This window comes from Stegodyphus dumicola, chromosome 3, assembly GCF_044657685.1.
Source record: "Stegodyphus dumicola isolate Sdum_Otavi_A_Nest chromosome 3, ASM4465768v1".
Lineage (NCBI taxonomy): Eukaryota > Metazoa > Arthropoda > Arachnida > Araneae > Eresidae > Stegodyphus > Stegodyphus dumicola.
The window spans coordinates 170,013,820-170,039,779 of record NC_140770.1 but is presented as its reverse complement, the minus strand read 5'-3'; the positions used below and the strand labels follow the sequence as shown (position 1 = coordinate 170,039,779).

The window sequence follows — 25,960 nt, the reverse complement described above, 5'->3', positions numbered from 1 at the left end:
GCCATGTATTATTAATCATCTCGATGCAGACTAAACATTTCTTTCCCTAAATTAATACTAAATTTCTACAAAATGTGTAATTAAACTTTTGCTAATTCTAAAACTTAAGATTTAAAAGAAATTCTTATTCGCAAGTTGGGCCTACCAGCGGCCGAGCGGTAAAGTCTCTGAACACTGGTAGTTCGGTCCGAGGTTCGAATCCCGCGAACGGGCTGGCTGCATGGGTGTTTTCGTGGTTTTCCCCCTGTGTAACGTGTATACGAGCCAGTTTCCCTTAGACAGTCCTCCACGAAAGCATCCCTTCCCTTAGGCAGATAGCCCTAGTGTGCTTTGCCATAATTAAATACACCATACACCACCACTATTCGCAAATTGATGTCGCTTTTGAGCATTTAGGCAAAGCGGTTTTCTTAATTAAATTATATTTTAATGAGTAAAGATAAAATTAAAAACTATATTCAAAATGATAGATGATTCAAAATGCCAGCTTTTTATATTAAAAGTTTTGAATTTAGTTTGTTTCGATTTCTATTTTTAAAATTAGTTTAATTTTACATTTCTGCTATGTTTTGGACTTGTTTAGCCTCATGACTTGATAAACTGGTTAAGCAGGTCCTTTATATAAAATCTAATTCGCCTTAGAAGTATTACATGCAATAATTTATAATAATAATAAAAAAAGAATTTTCGTTGGTTTATTACATGATTTTTCCTTAAAAACTATTAATGTGCATTAAAATTGAACACAGCCACGAAGTATTAAAAGAGAAATCACAAATGAATGAGAGAAAAACCATTTTTATTAAAATTAAGCTGAAATTTGAGCTTTCAGTAAAGCTCATTTACATTGCAATTTTAGAAACAATAACTTTCAATCTAATAAAATATACATTGCACAAACCTTCGAGCTGAAACACTCAAAAGCGTCTTCTTGGTCTACAGAGATATTTAATTTCCTTATTTATTTTCCTGTACAGAACTTACATTATGCGGAGAGAGAAAAAAAATGACCCCGCAGAAAATGTGAAACACGCATAGAACACTCACAAAATACAATATTTCTACAAGAAAACGAAAGGTTCCACAATGAAATTTTGCTAAAAAATATCTAGTGGAACATCTATCCTATTTTCATCAAAATTGTGCTAGAGTTAGTAGTTTTTATGATGCACAAAACTGTTATATTCAGTGATGCCTATCCCATATAAACGTGATAAATTAACTGCTAATTTCAACAATTTTAGATTGACATTAATTTGCTAGTAATGTACATTTTTCCTCGAATATTTTTCAATACTAAAACACATTTAATTGTTAAAATTTTAAAAAAATGTATTGTCATTTATAATATATTGATTTATTGCATAATCTGTTTTTAAGCTAAAAACTGCTAGTGGTGCGCTAAGCATTTGAGCTTTAAAACTCTGGCAATGAAATATTACAGGAGTTATGTTTGTATTAACTCAAACAGAAAATTCTAGCAGTTATCGTTGGAATACTCAATAACCAAATAATTTAAAAGCAATAATTTATAAATTTTTACCATTATTTTACTTATTATCAAATTATCTTATATATTGAATATATCAAATTAGTTAGACTTCCAGAGAGTGGCAATCACTATCACGTGACGCAACACAAGCATGCACGTGCGCATTGATTTTTTATACTTTTTTATAAAGCTGTCACGTTACCAAGTTGCCGTAGACAGAAAGTCTATTTTATTTTATTCACATCTTAAATAAGAAGAGTGTATTGTCTACAAATGGTAGTTCAAGAGGCATTTATTGGCGCGATCATTCCAAAACTCTCAGTATCACTGATTACGATTTCAAGAACATATATATTTCAAGCTAAAAAAAAAAAAAAAAAAGATCTAACAAAATATTTAACAACAAATTTAAAGACTCCATTTATACAACTAATTAATTTTACAAAATTTAAGTTATCAAAATCACGATTTTGAGATATTTTACCTTCAAACGTTCTGTTCCAATTTTGATAACCTTGAATTATGAATACAAGCCTAATAGTTAAATCAAGCCAAAATTATAATATACATATATATTTACATTACAGTCAACGCAAACAGTGACGAGAGCCTTTAGCTTTAAAATTAAACAACATATTCGGAAACGAATATTTTTACATCGCAATTTAAATTCCTAAATTGAAGTGTAAAAACTTGCTGAAAAGTTTATAATTTCGAAGTTTCTTCGCAGTTTTATACATCAAAATTTAAAATTTTCCCACATTGCAATTGCTCACAATGGTAAAACACATTCATAATAACAGCAAGTAGTATATTAATCAGACTGTATTCGAAGATTCTGTCTATTGTACCCAAAGATTCTGTCTATACAACTAAGTAATAGTGGAATTCCAATTTGCAATTTATCTATGCGTGGTGGATTTTTTACCAGGGGTGACAGTAATCTGATTCCTTCCAATTTCGTGCATAAAAATGTTCTGCCATTCTAGATATAAGTATTCAATGGCACAATAGTCTTAGCACTGTCACAGAGAGAGGCCGTTTGGGGAACATATTAAATGTGTACATTGCCAACTTGAATCAGGTTTCCAGTTTGACAATTCCGAATGGCGACGAAGGAATACGACCAGATGACGTGCCAGACGTCGACGATGTTGAAGCTATGACAGATGTTGCAGCATGGTGTTGGTGGTGGTGATGGTAGAAAGAATTGAGTCCTTGAAGAGCATGCAAGGCAGAAGATTGGTGTTGGCTTGAACTAGAGTGCTCAACAGAATGATGGTTGGCGTAGGAAGAGTGCTGCAGGTTGTGTCTTCCTGCATCGTCGTTAACTGAATGTTGCTGCTGCTGATGGTGGTGAGTACTGCTCGATTGCTGCTGCTGTTGAGAATGCTGTCTGTGGAGCACACTTGGATCACATGATGTTGGAGATGTTGTAGTTGTGACAGCGTTGTGGTTGGATGCATAGCTACTAGTCGTCGACGCCAAGGAATAGTTAGCTGAAGCAGAAGATTTCATATCTCCGGGGCTGTTAGATCCTGAGGAAAAGAATTCACTATATTGAAAGGCTATACGACATACAATAAAGTGTTGTAACTTGAGTAGCAATCTGAAAAAGTTAAACTGACTTAAGAATTCAACAAAATATGAAATAACTAGTGCAACGTAACTTATGACAAAGAAGCAAGAGAAAGAAAATATGTTGTTCGGCTCTCATTAATCGTCCGGTTTAGTGTTTTAAATAATTACACCTTGATAAGTTATGTCTGAAGTAAGTTATGTTTATAAGTAAGTTATGTTTGAAGTAAGTTATGTCTGAGTTATTTTCTTCCTCCTTTCCGTATGCTTTCGTGGTGTAATTGGAAGCATATTCAAGAGGTCTACTGTTCGAATCCCGGCGAAGGCACTGCACATTTTCAGGACTCCTGCTTCAAAAAATCCAAATGACTCGACAATATATACATTAAATTCCAGACCCTGGGACGTATATATATATTTTAGACCTTGGCTACTCAATTGGTCTATTGATAAACGAATTAATATACATATATATATATATATATATATATATATGTCCCAGGGTCTTGAATTTTCTAAGATATATATATATATATATATGACTCATTGGTAGTGAAAGGATTTAAGCCTTTAATTAAAAATTAAAAATTTCCAAGTTCCCACATGCTAACCTTAGAGATTAGTTCCCAGATAACTAATCATGAGTGTATTTAGCTATACTTTTGGAATTTTGGAACTTTATCTATACTTTTGGAATAACTGAATATAGTAATAATGATTCGATATTCATGATTGATAATTTATATCAATCATGAATATCGAAATTATGAAAAAGCACTTCAATAAATTCAAAGTACTGAATAACTAGTCACAAACTGCCTATTTCCTGTTTTACATTCCAGTTCTTCTGATTACACCAACTGTTACTCTCATTGTTCTAAAAAAATTATATATTAGATCTGAATTTTAATTTTCTTAATAGAATTACAGGGCCTGATTCTTTTAGATATCATGCACACGAATTTGGTTAAGAAACATCTAGGAGAGGGGAGAATGTGAATTATTGAATAGGAGAGGTGCGAAAATTTTTCAAAGGAAAATGAAGGAGCGAAAAACAAAAATGCACTAAAAATCATTCATTTTTTGTACCCGCCTCTTCTATGAGTAAAGAATAGAGAAAAGGGTAGAGAAACAACAATGTAATAAACAGTTTGGATCGTGGCAGATGTTTCTGCAGTCCTTATTGTCTTTTTTTTTTTTTTTTTTTTTTTTTCTGTAACCTGTTTTTGCACTGCACCCCGTCGCGTGCTGTGCGGAGAAAGTACTTGACTCGATATAATGTAAAGACATATGACTAATACGCCCACTTGATGACATTACTCACAGAATGGCATCGAAAGTTACAGGAAACACTCTTCCGCCATGTTTTGATACCATCTTACAACACAACTGAAGGCACTGCGGTGAAGAACACGATGAGCTTTGAAAATTGGCGCAGAATATTTATAACTTTGTATATATTTGCATAGTTTGAAGTGATTCTATAACTTGATCTTTTACATTTACATACAGTGGCATTTAAAACACAAGGATAAAATAAAGACATATTTCATTTATTTTTATTCTATCTTGAGCTTCTCTCACTAGCAGCAATTTTATGTTCTAAGAGTAAAAAAAAAAAAAAAAACTAGGTAATCTGGTGGTCCAAAGGTACCTCAAGGAAGGTTCAATAAAAATTCTAGAATGTATTATTTATTTGCAGGATTTTACTTTACTATGAGTTGAATCTTTACTTTAATTCCTTTTCTCTGCGGTCCTTGCTAGAATGCAAATTAGTTGCTGTGTGCTAAAGCGGAGGATCTGAGTATTTTAAAGTTTCTGGCAGCTTCGAATTGCTACTGCCAAAGTCAAACCCTGTTTAGCATCTTGCTAGCCGACGTTTAAAATACACGCCGTTAATTATCTTGAGCCAACTTATTGTGTGTATAGTCTTACCTAATATTACCTACACTTGAATTTATCTTATGTCCGTAAATATTAGAAATCCATCTTCAGTACAAGCTGTGCCTTTTGTTCGTTTAGGAATTAAAATATGTAGGTTGTTTTAACCTTCTTACGTCTTCGTCAATTACTACAGACTAAAGCGATAACTTGCTTTCGAATCTAGTAGGATCTACAGGCCATTGAGACAAACTTATAAACGTAACATTTTTACCTGCATTTGCAGAACTTTGCAAATGCTGCTAAATGAAAAAAAATAATTTCATGTAAGTTCATTAGCAGATACTGCGCGGAAGTGTGTAACAAATTTATTAATAATTTTTCGGAATTTACAAACATTTAAGGAATTTAGTGGAAACTAAATATACCATGCTTAAAAATTACCAGATGAAAAGACAGATTAATATCGAATAGTATTCCATATAGATTGCTACAAGGAAGCTTAGTATCCCCAGCTTCGTTGCAGTTAGATGCATCCCTAACTGCAATGAAATTTTTGTAGAGCTATGGAGCAAATAATCCAGAGGCTCTTGGAAGACACTAGCGGACTTCTGTCTCAGAATCCTTTTTTATAATTTATCCTGCGCTATAAATCCTTTTTTTTTTTTTTTTTTTTTTTTTTGGTAGAAGGAGATTTTTTAGCACCATTCTGTCTCCTTCAAAGCCCTTCGTGGGTTTGATATTTCGTAAAGTATATTTCAAGTCTCTGCAATCAGTACTCTAGATTTCAAAAGCGCTAGCAACTCTCCTGCACAGGAAGCCACCGAATGAGCAGTTGTTCCTACTGAAAGACATTCAGCTTTTTCTGCTCATTTAGTGGCTTTTATATTAATAACATAAATACCTAAAAAATTATAAATAAAAATTAAAATTATACTGCTTTGAGATTTTTGCTGTTTATAATAAGATAGTTCATTAGAGTCTGAAGCTTCTGGCGAAGAGATTTATTCCTGATTGCTGAAACCATTCACGAGCATCGTTTGTTGCATAGGACCAAAAATGTAGCTCTTTGCTTATTTAAACACTGAAACAAGTAGTAATATGATGTACCTGGTAAGCCAAATGACGTACTATACAAAATGTACCACAAAAATGTACCACAAATGATACTGTCAGTGTTATGTAGCCCAAAACTAAATAAGAAAGCCACAAAAGGTTTATGAGACTGTCAGAAGATAAGTCACTGGCACTATTTGTAGAAACTAATTTACTTGAGGGGATGGGTAAGAAGGTAAATGTTCTTCTTCCAGTGACTTCTTGTAACCATAAAAATTTCCACTGTGACATAAGATCTTTTTCTAAACGAGATTTTAAGTAAGAAATTGTATTAATCAAAGACATAATTGATGTTAAAATACTGTTTGCAGGCTCTCATGCTAGCTAGCTGATCAGTGATCTCATTGCCGACAGTGCCCACATGGGCACGTGTCCAATATAATTTTGGTTTTGTACCTGTTGGAAAGTGCGTTAACAGATACTGAATATCTCTCATTAATGGTGAACGACTTTGCGTTACTACAGCTTGAAGACTCGAAGCACTGTCAGATATTATAACTAGCTGTAGAGAACATTTTTGCAAATTTAAATGTCTCTCAAATTGCCAATAGTTCTCAGGGTGTTGCATTATGATTAAATTCTCCAGGAATATCAAAGAACAATCAAACATGATATTGAATATCTTCGATACCACATAGTTCTCTAGCTACAGCTTCATTTTCCAATACCTCTAAATGAATCCATTTACCATGATACCTCCTCGTATTAGAATTCCAAAGCATTCTAGAACATTCTAGAGAGAGTAGTATACTGCTTTGAGGCAGATCAAATGATATCTAGAATCCGATTAGAGATTGAATATATAGGGTGTTTATAAAGTCCGGGACCCGTTTTGATGTTTAATAACTCAAATAATAAAGATAGATTAAAATTAATAACATAAATGGTTAGATAGACTTAAAAAGTTTCATGACCCTTGTCAATGAACTTCCACGTGTCGTACTTCGTCGCACGGAGAATATCAAGTCGATATTCAATTTAACGCCAGGTACCGGCAAGCATGTCGGCATCCACAGTCGTATACTTAGACATTTTGGAAAACTTAGTATTTCTACAACTAAGAAGAGCTTCAGCCGCATGTCGTTTTGCAACAAGATGGTGCACCACCTCATTGGGGTACCATCGTTCGTAGTTCTTTGAATGACCATTTTACAGGAAGATGGATTGGGCGAGGTGGTCCAATTCCTTGGCCACATAGATCACCTGATATAACGGCACTGGACTTTTTCCTTTGGGAATTTGTAAAGGACAACGTTTACAGGAGAAGAGTGTCGAACATTGATGACCTAAAAGCCAGAATTACAACCTCAATAGCCTCTGGGATGCCGACACGCTTGCCGGTACCTGGCGTGAAACTGAATATCGACTTGATATTCTCCGTGCGACGAAGGGGGCACACGTGGAAGTTAATTGACAAGGGTCATGAAACTTTTTGAGTCTATCTAACCATTTATGTTATTAATTTTAATCTATCTTTATTATTTTATGAGTTATTAAACATCCAAATGGGTCCAGGCCTTAATAAACACCCTGTATATTCATATGCGAAAGAATGCATTCCCAGCTGATAATTTGTTCAGTTTCTGTGGATGCATTACTAGCAAAGTATGAAACGCTGGTATTCCTTAGAATACCTAGGCATTTTAGAGAATGCCTGGCGTTTTTAGGGAAAGCACGAAATACGAGAATTATTATATACTTTACCTAAGCATAGTATATAATAGCTAGACACTCTGTAAAATGAGAAGTGCTCTTTAGGCAGAATATGAAAAAAAAGGTCATGTTAAGGCTATTGTTTAAAAGACGTTCATGCCCCAAAATACAAATGTTATTTTGAAAAAATAATGAGAGAGTGTGATAAAAATTTTTTATTCGAAATACGTAAGGAAAAACGTGAGTTGTATGAAACAATATTTATGCCTTTCTTATTAAAAAAAATACAATTTTCATATAAAAAGTAAGAAATTAAAATTAACATGTTTGTTGCAAAATGGTAGGCTTGAATGACATTTTGAATTCGTTACTTTTTCCTACACAGACGTTTCATAGTTCGGCACTTTCTTTTACACATATACTTGACGATTTCTTAGCCAATGCCATTGGAGTGAGCAACTGCAGCTGACCAGAGAAGAATTTAGTGGTCAGGAATATCTTCAATTCTAAGCAAATTCTGAGGATATAAAATTAACTGTGATCTCGTATAGTGTTGTTTCAAAATCCTTTCAAAAGTTCCTAATCGGTAGAAATTATCCTCTCTCACACTCATTACAACTGCCAATATATTGCACGAATTATTATATACTTTCCTTAGGCATTGTATATTACATGGAGGTGTATTTTATACTTTGCCAATTGACATTCTAAGCCTAGGCAATGTGTGAAATGTTTAAACGAAATGTCATACATTGCCGGCGAGTTTTCGGCATTCTATAAAATGCCTAGTATTCTACAAGATGCCGGGTTTTATTGCTTTATCGGTAACAAATACAATACTTATCGGTAACAGATACAATACTTGTTACTTGTTACAATGCATTAACAAACATCCTGATCCAAATCTCATTCTAAACGACTCTAAATGAGGCTTAGAATGAGCTTTGGATTTAAGATTTTATCGTTAAAATAAAGCCACTTTAAAAAAACCGTCTCACACCTTCATTTATCGACAATTGCTTATGCCGTTAAAATGTAAGATCTCGTTAAGTTTTTAACCAGTTATTTTATGTTCATGAACTTTCCAATCATTCTCATTTCCATTTTCCTACCAGAATGGAAATTTCTAGCTCGAGCAATATTAAAATAAGGTGAAAAGAAGAGAGTATCAAAAAGAAAAATAAGGTTTTGTAGGGTAGAAACAGAGCGTGTTCTGCCTGCTGAAGACCGCTTTGCTAATTTCGATTCTCCTGAATGTAGTATTTCATGGCGGTGTATAAGTCTTGCCGGTAGGCTTGCCATGCCGACTTTTACGTTACAGCCAACTTGCGCGTTACTTAAATTGTGTAGGCGTGAGGCTAACTTACTATTACTTAGTTAATTCAACTTCTTTATTTTTGATTTAAGCCGTAATTGCTGTCTATATCCTGTAAGCACGAGTGGTGCCATCTGTTAACTTTTATTTTGAGTTGAATAAAAAGTCCTTTACGTCCTTTCTCTGAGGGACCTTACAATATATAGTGATGATTCATGTAGTCTTCATATATTTCGTACATTTTATGTTCCAAAGAATACGAAACGTTCTAAAAGAAAATAAAGTCTAACAAGGTCATGAAACATGGCGTAAAATCCCTGCTACATAATCTTTCGTATAAGGTTTCTGATCTTCTAATAACTGCTAGATATATTGAACGAAAATGCAAGAGGCAAGGATAAATATTTTGCATCTATTAAAATTCCTTCGACACAGATATTCCAGTTTAGAGTTTTCAGAAGCCCTGGTTATGCAGTTGTATATTGAAATATTACTTAGCCATTTAATGGTATTTCACCCAATTTAATTTTTCTTTTTAACTTAGGCTTACAATCCTCCCCATGGAAAAGCAAAAATTAAGAAGTTATTTGAGGCGTGCGCAAATGCTTACATTTTCGAAACTACAAATGTTGCAATCAATCTAAATACATCATTAGATACATAAAGGACCACATTAGCAAACACAAGCAAAAATTTTAAAAATTGGAAAAATTATATACGCATCGTAACGCGTCAAAAATAGCGAAACTTTAGTGACGTCAAAGCTCCGTGGACATGAGCGATCGCATGTGAGTTGCAAAGCCGTCTGCAGACATCTTATATTATGCATCTTATGTCTCATATCATCAACCAACTTTATTTTGTCATTTTGAATGAATAAATGTAATAAATAAAAAATAAAATAAATAAAATATATGTGTGTGTAAAATCTTTTCTTCTCTGTAACATTTTTCACACTTCTCTTTGTAATGCTAGGCATTAAACAAAAATAGAAAGGCCTATCGTCAATTTTTTATTTTTAAAAATGCCTTTTTCTATGAGTGTAATGTTTCTTTTCCTAGAAAGTTTAGTAAAGTAAAATACACATACCAATTAAACCTCTAACGCTTTATTCCATTTATGAAAGGAAGTAAAATAAAATATAATAAACATGTAACAAGTAGTTACCAATATAATGTAACTTTTAGATAATTCTGGCTGGCATTAAATATTATATAGCATACTATTAAAACTGCATTGTAGAATTTGTTACAATATACGATTTTATACGTTATTAATCGTAATTAATACTTAATACGTAATTAATTTTCCAGTTCTAATTCTTTTAATAACTTTTGAGAACTGTTTTCTTTGTTTATACCTGAAGTTGTAGTCAAGGCTTTTCTCTTTACATCTTGATTAGCACTCTTTGGCTTTCTCTTTCGTTTTTGAATTCCTTCTTTCTTCATTGCAGGGGGTCTATTGACCTGTAACAATTAAAAGAACATACCCTTGTTATTGCAAAGCAGGAAAGTAGAGCTAAGATATATACATCTTAAAGAAGTAGAAAATCATGAAACAATAGATGCAAAGTATTAAATTTTAAGTCTCGAAATTTTTCATAAATATAAAGAGATAAACATATAGCATATAAACATAACGCTAAACAAAAGACACAGGGATTTTAATTATGACGTGTTTCGTTTAAATTTTATTTTTCATATTAATCGTATTGTAAAGATGTACTCTATTAGCCATGTAAGGTTTATTTCAATTAACATGTTATTTTCTAGGTAGAATCTTATCTGTGCTTCTACTGTTTCGTCTATTCCACCAGAAAATGCAAGTGGAATGAGTTTAAATCATGAACTAGAATCTAAGTTTAGAGAGAGAGGAGTTGGCAACCTCAGCCTACTAAAATCCACTGTGTCTGCCTACCTTTAGGCCTTAATTTGAACCGAAAGACAAACTCACCTGGGTGAGTTTGTCTTTCGATTCAAATTAAATTAGAAGCTTGTGAAGAAGCCTAGCCATTTGTTAGACTTTACTTTTGTTTTCAAATCAGATTTGCAAAGAATGTGGATGATTATTGTCTGTTAAGACCTCAAGAAGTTATTTCTTTAAATGCTTTCTTTTTCTTATAACTTCGAACTGAAATGATAATAAATGTTTGATTTTATATGCAGTTATTCATATTTTAGTACTTTAGGTTTGAAAATAAAGACAGAACTATAATTCATTCTACATATCGTCAACCAAGAAGATAAAACTAAGAAGAAAGATCTAAGAAGAAGTCTTAATTAGTATACACACCTTATCTAAGCTGAGTTTAATCTTAGCAACACAGACACTTTTTTTAATTAGTAAATAATGAAATAACATAAAGTCTTAAGTTTAATTAATGGAATTTGCTACAGACTTTTTACTTTAGAATAGGCAATTCAAGGCTACTTTTTGTCAAATCCATGACTCGCAGTTATGGCAACCACTGCTGCGGAAAAAAATTCGAATCCACCAATTTACTAAAAAATGTCTACTTCCCTTTGAGCGGTGAACACACATTACAATCATAAATAAAGGGAGGGTCAATATGATCTTGAAGTGTCTATTTTAAAGCAACAGAGTGTAAGAAAAGGCGCGAATATAATGAGATAGCGGCTGCATCGAATAAAAAGGCAAAATCATTTTAATTAACACGTACTCTATTATAATTCCTCATTTTCATATCGAGTATGATATAGGGATAAACTAGTACATCAACTAAGCAAATGGACATTGTAAATTATATAAGTCGTTATAGTGTTGTATTAATAAATATATAAGCATATTTAATAGCCAAATATATACCGTAATACCCATAAATATTTTTTTTAAATACCAGAAAAGGAAGTTAAATTATTTACTATCTTTAAATAAATGAAGGAAGAATAAATAAGACTTTTAAGATCTTAAGAATCTTAAGAAGAAGACGTGCGAAACATTGATACGGAATTTTTAAAACAAACATCACCTGCAAAGTGACTAGAAGACAAACACGCTAATGTGACAATCAAAAATCGTAAAAACAACCTTGTATCTGAGAATTTTCAGATTCCCATCAAAGAAGACATTCCACTGTTAGAAATAATATTAATGACCTTGTCGTGCTTCCATTTTATCCTTCTGTTAGCTATAAAATTGCACGGATTCTCCAGAAATTCAATTTTCAAGTCGGTTTCTCCCCTATTAATAAAATCCACCCTTCGATTCTAAAAGATTGCGTTTCTGTCTTGAATTCTTGGGGAATTTATAGTATATCGTGTCAGTGTGGTTTAAGATATATTGGCCAAACAAAAAGAGCGTTGAAGTTTCGTATCAAGGAACATGAATCTTATGCTAGAAAAGGCGAAATTAACAAGTCTTCAATAGCGTATCATAGTTGGACATTTAACCATAATTTTGACTTTGGGTCTGCAAAAATTATCCAAAAGGCTTCTTCCATAGGTGAATTGGATTTTCTCGAGGCTTTTCACATTCACAAAGATTTAGCAGGTTTAGTTAATGATTTGAAGTCCAATCCAGTCCTTCCTAATGCCTTTAAAATTCTACTATCTTAATTCCGTTATTTTTGCCGATAGATGGCGTTACCTCCTCGCGTTTGGTACTAGCAGAGGATATAAAAATCCGTTCAGTGGTTGCTTTCCACTATTTGAAATTCAGATTTTGAGCGTGAACGTGCATTTGCCCCTCGCTCCCTATTTTAACTTCTCTAATTTTTCTTGTCCTTTATCAGATAGCCTGGCTCAGTAAAAGTAGGCGGCCAGTGCAACTCTGATTAAAAAGCCAGTTATAACCACGTGCTGTGCTGATAAGGACCACGTGTTTCTGAGACACCTTCTCCTTTATTTTCTTCTTTCTAGGTATTTCTTTCTCCTGATGAGGAGGGACCTTTAGCTGCCCTCGAAATCGATTGAATGTTTCATTATACTTACGCTAAATACAAGGTTGTTTTTACGATTTTGATCACCTGAAAAATTCATGAAAAAATTTAATAAAAATTATTCTAATTTGAAAGTTTGTTGATGAAAGGATAATTTAGAAATGCTCAGTTCTTAGGAATGAAATAGCATTTCACTAGGAATGGGTGACACTATTACCAATTTTTTTTCATTTGTACTTTATTTTTAAAAGAATGACCTTGTTAAGAGATTCTCAGATTCTGAAGACTTGAGATATATTAATATGAAATGAATTTTAAAACAAAAATCACCTGCAAAGTTCGTGTAAAAATTAATCAAAATTATTCTAATTTGAAAATTTTTTGATGAAAGGATAATTTGGAAATGCCCCAATTCTAGGAATGAAATAGCATTTCGCTAGGAATGGATGATACTATTACCAATTTTTTTCATTTGATTACTTTATTACTTACTTATTTGATTACTTTATTTTTAAAAGAATGACACTGTTAAGAATTTCTTAGTTTTTGAAGAAAATTTATATGAAATCAATTTTCTTCAGAAATGAAATCAATTTCCTGAGAAAGATTAATGTGAAATCAATTTTTGAAACAAACATCACCTACAAAATTCATGAAAAATCTAATAAAAATCACTCTAGCCGGAAAATTTTTTGATCAATTAGTTGAATTGCATAAAAGTTTAAAGTGCTCCATGTGTAACTTCCCGCAGAGGATTATTTATCGGCTCTTTATTTATAATTGTAATTTAAGCACTTAGGTATGTATAAACAACTACTGTTATTTTCATAAACCACTAAAACTATCAAAACTAAAACTTTGATAACTGGGAATGTAGATGACACTTGGATACTGAAATGTAAGCAACATAAGTCCATTTGAATAGTTTTTAAAACAAAGTAAAAATTTCGAATATAGAAAAAAAAAAAAAAAAATTAACACATAAAAACCTTTCCTAACTTCAGTAAACTACCGTAAACTGATTTTTTTAACTTTAATCGCGTAATGCAGTGGACCTTCCTATCAACCGAGGCGGTTTTACCAGTTCCTGTCTAGGAAAAAACAGAATGAAAAGTTTATAGACTGCTCCAACAACGGAAGAATTATCATCACAAAACATCAATGAAAACAAACTGTGAAAAATACAAAAATAAAGAAAGAATGTTTGGGATAACATCAGCGATAGCAATAATGTCAAAGCATTTGTTGTTTTTATCCATAAAATATGTTACTTAATCTTATGTAATCTGGATCATATACTGTGCTCACGAAAATCTTCACCCGCCCTTCATATTCGCAACCGTTGGTTGTTGACTCTACTTCCAAATACAAAAAAGTTTATAAACAACGCAAATGTTCATGATTTCGAATTTTTAATTAAAAAAAAATCAGTTTTTTATAAAATACGAAATCTAACTTTTTATGCATTCCTTCGATTCCTATACTCAGAAAAATTTTGTACTCTTCGTAAAAAGTAAAACAGAAAAAGGTTTCAAAATTTGCAATATTCGACCTTATTTTAAATTTATATCAAAGTTGATATATCAATTAGAATAATTCGAGCTTGATTTCATTCCCCTTAAATGGCACTCAGTGGTATTCCTTTGCAATTTATTTATAATCATATCTAGTAATTTATAATTTTATTACATTTGATGTTTCAAAAGAATGCCCACGAGAGCGAACAAGTCCCCTATATGATAGTTTTTGTTTTTATCCCAATATGTTATCATAAATATGCGCCAGTTTTCGATTAAAAATTCTCCATGGATAGAAGGCAGTCAATTCTCGAGTGCTTTTTCATAATTATATTAGTAGCAAACCACCAACTTTCCGCTGAGCATTTAATTTCTCTTAAAAGAGCAATGGAACCCTTCCTAACTGTGTCCTTCCACGCTCATGTCCATAAATTAAGGATAATTCGCAAATGTAAAATCACTGCACACATCTTCAAGAATCATATGCAAATTTCAGGAAGTAGCCAGATGACACCGATGGTACGTCACAATGACGAGAGTGTAAGAGAGTGATATATAAAGAATACAGGCAAAGAAGTAAAATTGTTCGCAGGCGCTTTATAAGCATTTCAGTGCAATAACCGAATAGATATGACACAAAGGACGCATTTGGATGATTTTTTACGTGGTAAAATTATCGGCCGTCTGGAATGTGGGCGTACCCAACTGGAAGTATCAGACGAACTTGGAATTGCCCAGAGTGTCATCTCCAGGCTTTGGCAACGATTCCAAGATGATGGTAATGTGAGTAGACGTTACAGCACAGGTCGCCCCAGAGTTACAACGCTGAATGAGGACCGATATTTGGCAGTTACTGCCAAAAGAAACAGGCGGAGCACAACCTCAGACCTGTCTCGTCAAGACCTGTCTTCAGCTACTGGTACGACAATTTCAAGGCAGACGCTTAGGGCAGATTGGTCTATATGCTCGTAGACCTGTCAGATACGTTCCACTTACTGCAACTCACTGTCGCCTGCGGTTAGCCTGGAGTAGAGAGCATGCATTGTGGACACCGCAACAGTGGACTTGTGTGATATTTTCCGACGAGTCCAGGTTTAGCTTGCAGTCTGATTCTCACCGGACTTTCATATGGAGAGCTCCAGATACCCGTTACTACCAAGAGAACATCATTGAACGACACCGTTATGGTGGTGCAGGAGTGCTCGTTTGGGCCGGAATTATTCTGGGTTCCAGAACTGACCTGCATGTTCAAATTGGAACCATGACAAGCCAAACCTATCGGGACGTCATTCTGGAACAACATGTACGTTTGTTTCGGGGCGCCATGAGCGCATAATTTGTGTTTATGGATGACAACGCCCGTCCTCACCGTACAAACATCGTAAGCGAATGTCTTCAATCGGAGGATATCATCCGTATGGACTGTCCAGCATTCTCACCGGACTTGAATCTAGTAGAGCACGTGTGGGACATGCTTGGCCGACGAGTTGCAGCCCGTCAACCTCCTCCTACATGTCTACCGAAACTTCAGAGAGCATTGCTTTTTGAGTGGTGTAATATCCCCCAAGATCAGATCGTTAATTTGATACTCAGCATGCCTAGGCGTTGTACGGACTGTATTGCATCGTCTGGCAGACGTACAATGTATTAACAATCATACCAACCATGTAATACTGGTTTTTTGTAAATAGTTTTTTTTTTTTTTTTTAATTTGCTCCAGGGAGAAAAAATCGCTATTTTTTTTAATAATATCAAACATATAGCATCTTTTTTTGCTCTTTACCTTTTGTTTAATAAATAAGCTTTACAAATAAGTCAAATTTGTTTTGCTTCTAACTCTTCCTTTGCTTGATTTTATTATCCCTAATTTATGGACATGAGTGTATATAAAATAATCGGGTAAATTTATAGAAGTCGGCCATAGTGCGAAAAGACTTTGCGAAGTCGCCCATAAAGAAGTCCGAGCCTATATCAGAGTTATCAGCTAATTTAATTAATGTTTTTTAAAGTTACCTAATTTATGACTCCAATGAGATGAAAAAGCTGAAAACTGATCTGCATAAAGGTTCGGCACCTTTATGGCGGGCACTACTTTGAAGGCTTCCCTTAAAACAGTAATGAGAACTTTAGAAAGGATTTAAGGTAGTATTTCACTAGAAAATCAATACATTCTAAACTAATTGTTGTTTAAAAATCACTCCATAAACCAATTGACTTAAATTTATCTATACGTAGAGAAAGTGTCTACGCAATTTTAGAACGATTTTGGTGTCGTTTTAGTTCATGTTTAAAACATGAAAAAAAAAATATTTTGTAACGTTCCAAGTGTGCATCGTAATTTTCATAACAGGAGGGCTTTTCGTGAAATTTCCATTACTTTCCAAAGTCCATTCAACGTGGCGGGTTTGCGCTTAGAAAGAGCTCTTTTCCAGGCACTAGGGCTTCGTTCAGACCGTGGTATAAATGTCGTAGAAGCATAGTCATAAGATTCGGAAGTTCCGTTCACAACTGCAATACAGGTTCTAAGATCGTAGCCAATTAGAGAAGCTAGATTTGCGCATGTGTGGATTTGTCTTCAGCTTTCCCGCTCAATAGGTTTGGCGCGTTGGCTCTGATTGGTTCGATTTTTATACCAAGTCGGCATAAAGTTGGAAACTTCGAACTTTATACTCAAATCCCTAAACCAGTTTTTGTGACGTAGCGAGGTCTGGTTGCTGAGCTTCGCTGCTAGGTAACCAGTCCTTGCTACGTTACAAAAACTGGTTTAGGAGTTTTGGCATAAAGATCGAAGCTTTCATTCTTACGCCGACTTGGTATAAAAGCCGACCAATCAAAAAGAACACGCGAAATTTATTGAGCGAGAAAACAGAGCGGGAAAGCTGTAGCCATATTTACACATGCGCAAATTTAGCTTCTCTAAATGGCCTTCGGCTTAGACCCTCCTCGCAAGTGTGAACGGAACTCCGGCAATGCCTTATGACTATGCTTCTATGACATTTATACCACCGTCTGAACGGAGTCTAAAGGCACAATAGTCCGTAGGCAAAACATCAGAGGAAACGCAAAAGACGTTGAATAGGTATATGTGCTATACATTTATCATTCTACATATTCTCAAAGAATGCCGTGTACTTTTTTAAATGTGATTTGTTGCTTAGTCTTGATGAAGTTTCACTCTGAAAATCGCTAGGATAAAGAAATGAAGTATCTTCTCTAAATATCGGATATAAAACTTTCTCTTGATAGTACGCTTAGTTGATTTAATTTTTTTCTATTCTTCTTGCTTTTAATTTCCCATGGGAGAGAAACCTGCGACAATCATAAATCCCTTACTAAAACTTTTTTTGCATTGGCGGGAGCAGGTTTCTAATTTTTTATCTTCGTTTTCGGTAATAAATAGATTTTTTTTTCCCTTGCAGTCATTAAGGTAAATCCGTGGTTAATCAAGAGTCTCAATGTATTTCTATTTATCTGTGCTAAAAAGTTTTCATACAGAGTTTTAAAAATTATTATGCGCTGAGCCACATGCCTCGGCAAAAGCTAGAAAACATTATGTATTTTAGCATTTTTAAAGTTATAAATCTTAGTTTATTATTTTATATATGACTGCTACAGATGTATATAAAGACTTTGCAATCGATTTCTGTGGATTTTTCTATTGTTATCAATGATTTCACTTTAGAAACAGTACGTACTTTTTTCGGGTATTAGTATTTTGAGTCTTCTTTCCATGCAGAAGTAATGATTGAGGGTTTTTATTTCCTTATTTTAGTACCATGCATTTCACAATGTTTTTGAATTATGGAAATTTTGGATTATTTGGAAAAATTATATGGATTTCTCTTCGAAAAGCGCAAAAACATACCTCTGAATTCACAGATTGTTTACATGCGACATTTTGAAAAAGGAATAGTAGCAGGTGGTACTTCTCATGTCAAATCATAAGCTGTTACCAGAAATTTTTAACCCACAACATTTGCTTTTTTTAAAAAAGAAAAAGTTCTTAATCGAATTCGTTCTCAGAATCTGTAAACACCCTCTGTATTTCCCTAATGAGAAGATTTTTATTTTTTTATTGATGGAGGAGAAGATGTTTAAAAAATTTTCAGTGTCTTACATTGATTATCTTCAAGTCAAATTTTTCTTTTAATTTGTCTGTAATAATGTTAGATTAAGCTACTGATAAAGAACAAGTTGTACCCTCGGGTTTTTGCCATGATTGATTAATCTAGCTTGAAGGCAGAGGGTACGAAGAAGAAAGAAGATGATACTCTTAAGTCTCTTATTTCAGTTCTATGAGCAATGTCGGCGGTTTATGTCCATGGTTCAAGACAGAAGTGCTTTACATATTTTAATCTATTAAGCACTTCTACTTGCAGAACAATATATTTTGGACTGGAAAACAAAGAAGACGAGGAGGAACTCTGCACTAAATGAAGAATGTCAGCGATCTTTTTGTGGCCTTATCGTGAATTTTTCCACTTTATCGATGACTGAGGACAGGATGTTGTGGACCCGTGGAGTTGATTTACGTGTAGTTTATGTTTCATATCAGCGGCTGAATACTATTTAACGAAAGAATCCATCATGTGTCATCTGATAGAGGGATCAATGCTGCTTATCGATTAAAATCGGACGGCCGTACTTTGTTCGCTAGAGGAAAACTCCGAAAAGTATCATAACAACAAAAGTTTCCATTTTGTAATTCATTTCGAAAGTGAGAGAGATAGCCGCTTGAATATGTAACCATTTTTTAAATGAACCCAATGCCTGAACCATTTTTTAAATTCTTGCCACCAGATGTTATCGAGATGTGTTATTAAAAATAATTAAGTAATGAAGAATCTGTATGTATGCATGTGTGTATGTATATATGTATGTACGTATGTTCCTCGCATTGTCGGAACGCGATGACACTTAGATTCGGACCATCCTCTATTCAGTATGTTTTTCTCCACCCGAACAAGAACACCTCGAATTTTTTTAAAAATTATTTCATATTTTACACAAACGCTACGTTAAATTCTGAATCCTTTCAGATTTTATTTCTTTTATTTTATTATCTCTTTAACCAGATCGATAAATGCCCTCTCGTTTCAATTATAACACAATCTGCGATTTCACACACTTTTTATGAATAAAACTGAGTAAATTTAGTGTTTTTACTATATCCCTCAATTTTTACTTCGTTCCTTAAACAAGCATGATATTTTTTTGTCAATTGCTTATAAAGTATTTCTCCCGGCTTCGTGGTGTGGGGGTTTGCACGCTGGGCGCGGATTCCAGAGGACCGTGGTTTGATTCCCAGTGAAGGTGGTGCTCATTTTTCATCTCTGCTGCTTCCCAAAAATACCTAATGTCTCTACAGTGGCGTCCGAATTAAAAAGGTGGCGGATGATGATTCTCCGCACCCAGGATTTGGCGAATGGGTCCACTAAAACCCCACTGGCCCTTTAAAAGGGGTAGTATATACACACCTTCTTGGCATGCCTTCGTGATGTGGTGGTCTGTACGCTCGGCGCGTATTCTAGAGATCCGTGGTTCAATTCCCGGCGAAGGCGTTGCTCATTTTTCATCTCTCTTGCTTTTCAAAAAATACCTAACGTCTCTACATGCTTTCTTGCCTCTTCTGTTATAATTTCAGATAGGCAAGCAAGAGGCATAAATAGAACTTTGGCCGCCTGGGGCGGTTCTTGAATTTCCTGAACCTCTTGATGTATAGACAAATAACTACAAAAAATACCAAAACGACAAAGAGGGAGATAAATTAAAGCACTACATTTATATTTGTAGAAAAATATTAATTCCAACATTTAGCTAGAGATTCTAGCTCTGTTTATACCCGAAATGATCATTGACCAAAATAGTCTGATATGACGATGACGATTACCTGAGCATAATAAGGTTTAGCAAGTTGAATGCGAACTAGATAAAATTAACTTTACAAATTTACATTTTTTTTAAAAAAACATTTTTAATAAATAAAATTAATTAGGATATAGTTAAGTTAATTAGGATACAGATTTAAGCAAAGAAAATGACACATATAGAACCTTGCCCCCTTTTCTAGGGCTGAAATAGAATTCTTGGGGAAGGGGGTGATGGATACAGCAATGTGAATACATGAAAAATGAAAAGTTCAGAGTATTTTCAGGAATATTCTGAACTATGATCAGAATAACTTTTATAAGGAAGAATTTCTTATTATGAAAGGAGTATTTCAGAGTTTTATTTTCGTTACTGCTAGGCAAATAATCGAAATCCACAACAGCAGTCATTTTGAATTTTTGCAGTGTATTCTAAAATACAATCCCAAGAACGACATTCCAAATTTTGTATCGCTGTAAGTGTTGCTAGTTGTGAGAAGTGTTTTCCAAATAAAAATCATTTAGGAAATATTTAAGAGCTACAAATGTGTGTTTTTCATTTAAAAAAATCTTTCAATACATTTTACATAACGGCAAAATAATATTAACAATTGCAAAACTCTGAAGGTTTTCAGATTTTAACAATCGCCCAAAAAGATTTGTTACAGTTTTTTGCGCTCTCGCTGAGCTCGCGGTCTACCAATCTGCTGTTGTACACACTCCTGCTAGCCTTATTACTAAGCACCATTTTCTTTGCAATTACGCCATATACAATTCAACAGCAAAACTACATTTATTACTATTATTATTAACGTCTTATTTCATTAACTTAATTATTAAATCTTACGTTCTCAGCGCTGACGCCACATAAAATTCGATTCAACAGCAAAATTACAAAATATTTGTATTTAAAAACAATATATCTTTAGAATTTCCGTCAGACTGCCTGCCGCGCTAGAAATAAAAATGTTTTATTCCGTATAATGTTGCCACTGCTAGTTTTGAAATCCTGAGTTTGTTGATCAAAATTTTTTTAAAGTTTTACAAAATATGAAATAAATAAAAAACAAATTCGAAATTAAAATCCAGGCTTCCAGGTGCACATGTTCGGATGGAGGACAACGTTATTCAATATTTAAGGGCTCTTGGTACCGACATTTTTTTCACAGTACGAGGAACTTACATACATAGATGCATATTCTTCATTACTTAATGTTTCTAAAGATAATATAGGCGATAGTATTTGATGGCAACAATTTCAAAAGTTATACGCCGTTTATAGTGATTCAACGCAAAATGCTGTTTCCAGATAAATATCCCCTTCCATTTGGGGAAGTGGGAATTTGAAAATGTCCATGCATTGAAAGTAATATGCTGTGTAAAATTCCTTTAACAAAACTCAAGTGCCCATGCGTAGCTGTTTCATCTCTCTTAACAGTGTTGCTAGCTGAAAAACTAAAAGTTCTCTTCTGTGATAGAATGAACTAAAAATCTGTATTTAACTGAAAAAAAAAAATTATGTTTACTAACAGAAAAAAAAAATAAGCTAAGATCAAATATTTTTAAAGCATAAAAAAAATGAAACAAAAAGTAAGTCCAGTATAGTCTTTTCCGTGCAATCAATTTGTTTTGATTCTAGCAAGCCTGCTTGTTTACAAATACTTCAAGCACGATATTTGCTGATAACGTATCAGAATTCAATTCTGATCAGCTTGCAGGAATTTTTCTTATCCAAAAAATTTTCCGATCTAAAATCTACATCATTTTCTGATTTCCAAGATTTTAAAATTTAAAAAGTCGATTTCTAAAAAAGATATTACTGATTTCTTTCTCATATATTTTTCAACAGTAAAAAACTGCAGAAAACTAGATAACTTTGAATAGAAATTCGCAAAATTTATTTTATTCTTAATAAAGTACGTAGAATCATTTACATTACTAATTCTAAAAAGGAGGACTTTGAAGAATATTTTTAACCTAAGTTTTCAAAAAGCGAAATTCATAACGTGCACTTGTAGTTAAACCATTACCTTTATGTTCTATTTTTTTTTTTAATTTTTAAATAACGATAACATTAACAAATAATTATAAAATCAAATTATGAATTGCCATAAGTTTGTAACCAGAACCTAAGTAAAGCAAAAGAAAAGAGCTAATATTTTTTCGACATGTTCTAGAATGTTATATTTTTCTCATATAATATTCTAGATTTCTTATATAATATTAGTATTATGTTGAATAAATATTTCGGAGGCTTTAGTATACAAACGCAGGCTAAATTTTCCAACTGGATTAAAATGGAATTCATTATATTGTTGAAAAATTTCGTCTGCATAAATAAGTCAATAAAATATTTATCCGACATTTTCTTGTGTAAATAAAACTATAACATGGTGAAGAAGAAGTAACAGTTGGCCAAATTAGACAACTGGATAACGATTAGGACAATAAAGGCAAGCATTGAGATTTGAAACAATCGTTAGAACAATTAAACAATTACGAGAATCAGTAGGTAAAATTTTACAAAAATTTCTATATACAGAATTTAAAAACGTTCTTAATATTCCTGGATGGCATAATTACAGTAAAAAATCAGTTATAAATGTTTATATTTTTTAAGTATAGTGGGATGAGAATTTTTCCCCCCTTCAAATTAGTTTGAGTAACCGTCATTTATTATTTGATGCATATTATCATCTTTTATTCATATATATTAAACATTCATGCGTATTAGCATGATTTATCATTTCATGCATATTATTATATATATTCATTGTTTATTATGACTATAATCATGATTATCATCATTTATTTCATGCAATTTTGAGCGTTCTAAACATTTATTCTTGCTTTAATCAAACAATACATAAGCAAATGATGAATTATTAATCAATCCACATATTGATTAAGATGTTAAATATTAAACTACAGAATTATTGTTTTCATCATTGTCATTTTTATAAGCAATGAACTGCAAGAGTTAAATTAAAGAATTATTATTACTGATTTGACTTATAGAATTACTTATCTATTACATAATTATGACTAATAAGAATTATTAAAATTACTACATTATATTTAGAACTATTACTGATCAGAATCTATATATATGTAGAATTATTACTGATATACATATAAATTACTTATATTATTATTTACAGAATTTTTACTGATCTGTATAAAGAATTATTATTGGTCAGAATTGAAGAATTAATTATTACTGATCAGAAATAAACAAAATTATCATTTTTCGAATGTTCTACATTAATCATATTAGGTTTATTTAAAATAATTAGCTGCAGTAAGAAATGGAAAATTAGAATTAGTATTACCGCAAACAAATTATTCTAGAATTATTAAAGTTACGGCAAAATTAAATTATAGAATTATTATTATTTTACTCGATTTTTAAACATTTATGGCGCCTTAATTAAACAGCATACTGGTAAGTCGTAAACAGTCAGTCAACTGACTTATTGACCAAGAAAATCTCAGAACTTACCCCATGAAGTTTGAAGTAGAGGCCGCAAGCGTTGCATACTGGTTCCCCGTGGTTGTTCCGTCTCCAGAGAGTTGTCGTCGTCGTGCCGCAGTTGGTGCAGATTTGGCCGGCTCGTCTGTTCGTTGTCTGCAAAGAAAGCCGTGGAACTCCATCATCATCAGCATTCCAGTACTATAGTTTTCAATAAACATATATTTTTGAATGCCATCGACACATGTAATCAACAATTTTATACAATTTGTTTCAAGGTGATGTGCTTGCAAAATCTCACTGAAGTGCTTACAGTAATTTACTAATTGAATTTGTGAATTCGAAAACTCTACGTTTCCTTTACTTTATAATTCAAAATTTTTCGATCTCTAAGATCGATCTTCGATTTTATTTATCTAGATCCACGAATTTTTCAATCCAAGGATACATTTCAGTTATGTCTCTGTTGCAAAAATTTCAAAGTTTCAGTTATTTGAAAACCGAGTAAATGGAGCTAATTTCTTTACAGTGTGATATAAATCTTATTCGAAAATTTGATAATACAGGTTTTATTAATTTATTAATTTTTATTTGTATCTGTGAGAAAAACACAGATACTCAATTACAAATTTTGCACTAAGAATTATCGCTTTGTTTGGAAGTATATTTTTAGGTGAGCAGCTTTTTTCAGTAGTTGAAAATTAATAAGAAACGAACCCGATTGACAAAAAAAAAAAAAAAAAAAAAATATTTACAATCCGGGATGAAGATAATTTCTAGTCAGTTCTCTCCAATGCTACGAACTTTATCCAAGCCGAAACGCGATCAAGTGCATATTATGTTATAAAAAATGAAGTTTACAATTATTTTATTACATACACGTATTTTTATTTATGCGTCGAAGGAAAATTTAATAAATAAGAGAAAGAAATTATGTTGCCATAATTTACTCAAGTTTTGTACCTATACATAGAAGATACATAGAATGAATTAATTGAAATACATTGAAATATCGAAATAAGTTTCCTAATGCTTGCGCAATAGCTGCAAAGTAATAAAATAACTATTTATTGACTGATTTAATACTGAGTATATCATGTCCTTACATAAAGTTAGTAGAATTGTATTTGAATTAAACCAGAAGCATTTAAAATTGAAGCCCGAAAAAGGAAATGTAGATAGATATACATGCTTGTTTACTCAAGTTTGTTGTTTTCCATAATTTATTTATTTTTAATTTAAGGTAGGTTATTAAAGATAAAACAACCATAATAAACTTCTAATGTATTTGAATAACAGAGTATAACCGACAAAAATGGCTTTTACGTACCAAATTTTAAATATCTAATACAAAATAGATATAAACTTGAATTATTTTCCTTCCCAGCATTATAATTATTATCTACAAGTGTTTTGATAAATATTTTGTAAACAAAATGTAAAATTTATTACATTTTTTTTTCTCTTGTTAAAAAAAAAATTCTGACCAATAGATTGTACACTCGGCTCGCATGTAATATGAGTTTGAGAACACTGTTTTAAAATCAGATTCATATTTTATAATGAAATACAATCATTCTTGTACGTATTGTATTCAATCCTACTTTTCAAAATTTCTGTTTTTAGAATATGCCCTGTCCAAGATATGATATCGAAGTATTTCTGCTCGATGGTGGATTATGTATTAATTAAAAATTGCATTGCACCGAAAGTATTTCCTTAAAGTGACTAAACTATCAAAAACGAAAACATATTTATCAAAAATTTATTTCTATTAACTGTGAAATTTTAAAAACTTCTGCTGTACATTGAAAGTGAAATTTTTAAATTCGGTTAGGAAATTTATCAATGACCTGTTATTTATATTAACAAGGATTTCTAAAAGTGGAAAGGAAAAGAAAAAAAAAAGAATAAGGAAAAAAAGACGTACTTATTTGTGACATATTATGAGAGTTACAAATATATATGTATAAAATTCTTTCTCTCCCACTTTTGTAAGTACGGCAGTAAAGAAGTATTAATTTTATGTAGCACAGAACTGCATGCGTTTGCATGCGTTTTTAAAAATTCTTCCATGTGACACTTTTTCTTTAGTTTAGAAATAACAATTGCTATAAAAATAAAAATGTAACCTTTTCCTTATAGCTAAAAACGTATATTATAATCTTTAT

The 25,960-nt window shown here is 32.6% G+C and overlaps 1 protein-coding gene across 2 annotated transcripts in view; it reads right to left on the bottom strand.

Annotated features, from left to right (window-relative positions):
• Window positions 1-782: 782 nt before the first annotated feature.
• The window catches only part of LOC118197801 (uncharacterized), a 109,228-nt gene continuing 84,050 nt past the window's right edge, over window positions 783-25,960 (bottom strand). Inside the window, exons 4-6 of one of the 2 annotated variants that reach the window (XM_085813607.1) lie at window positions 23,820-23,990; window positions 10,396-10,501; window positions 783-3,030 (exon numbers count right to left, since the gene is read on the bottom strand). In XM_085813607.1, coding sequence (XP_085669733.1) covers window positions 2,573-3,030; window positions 10,396-10,501; window positions 23,820-23,990 — 735 coding nt within the window. In that variant the 3' untranslated portion in view covers window positions 783-2,572. The remainder of the gene's footprint in view (window positions 3,031-10,395; window positions 10,502-23,819; window positions 23,991-25,960) is intronic. The other variant, XM_085813608.1, reaches the window with a different exon arrangement.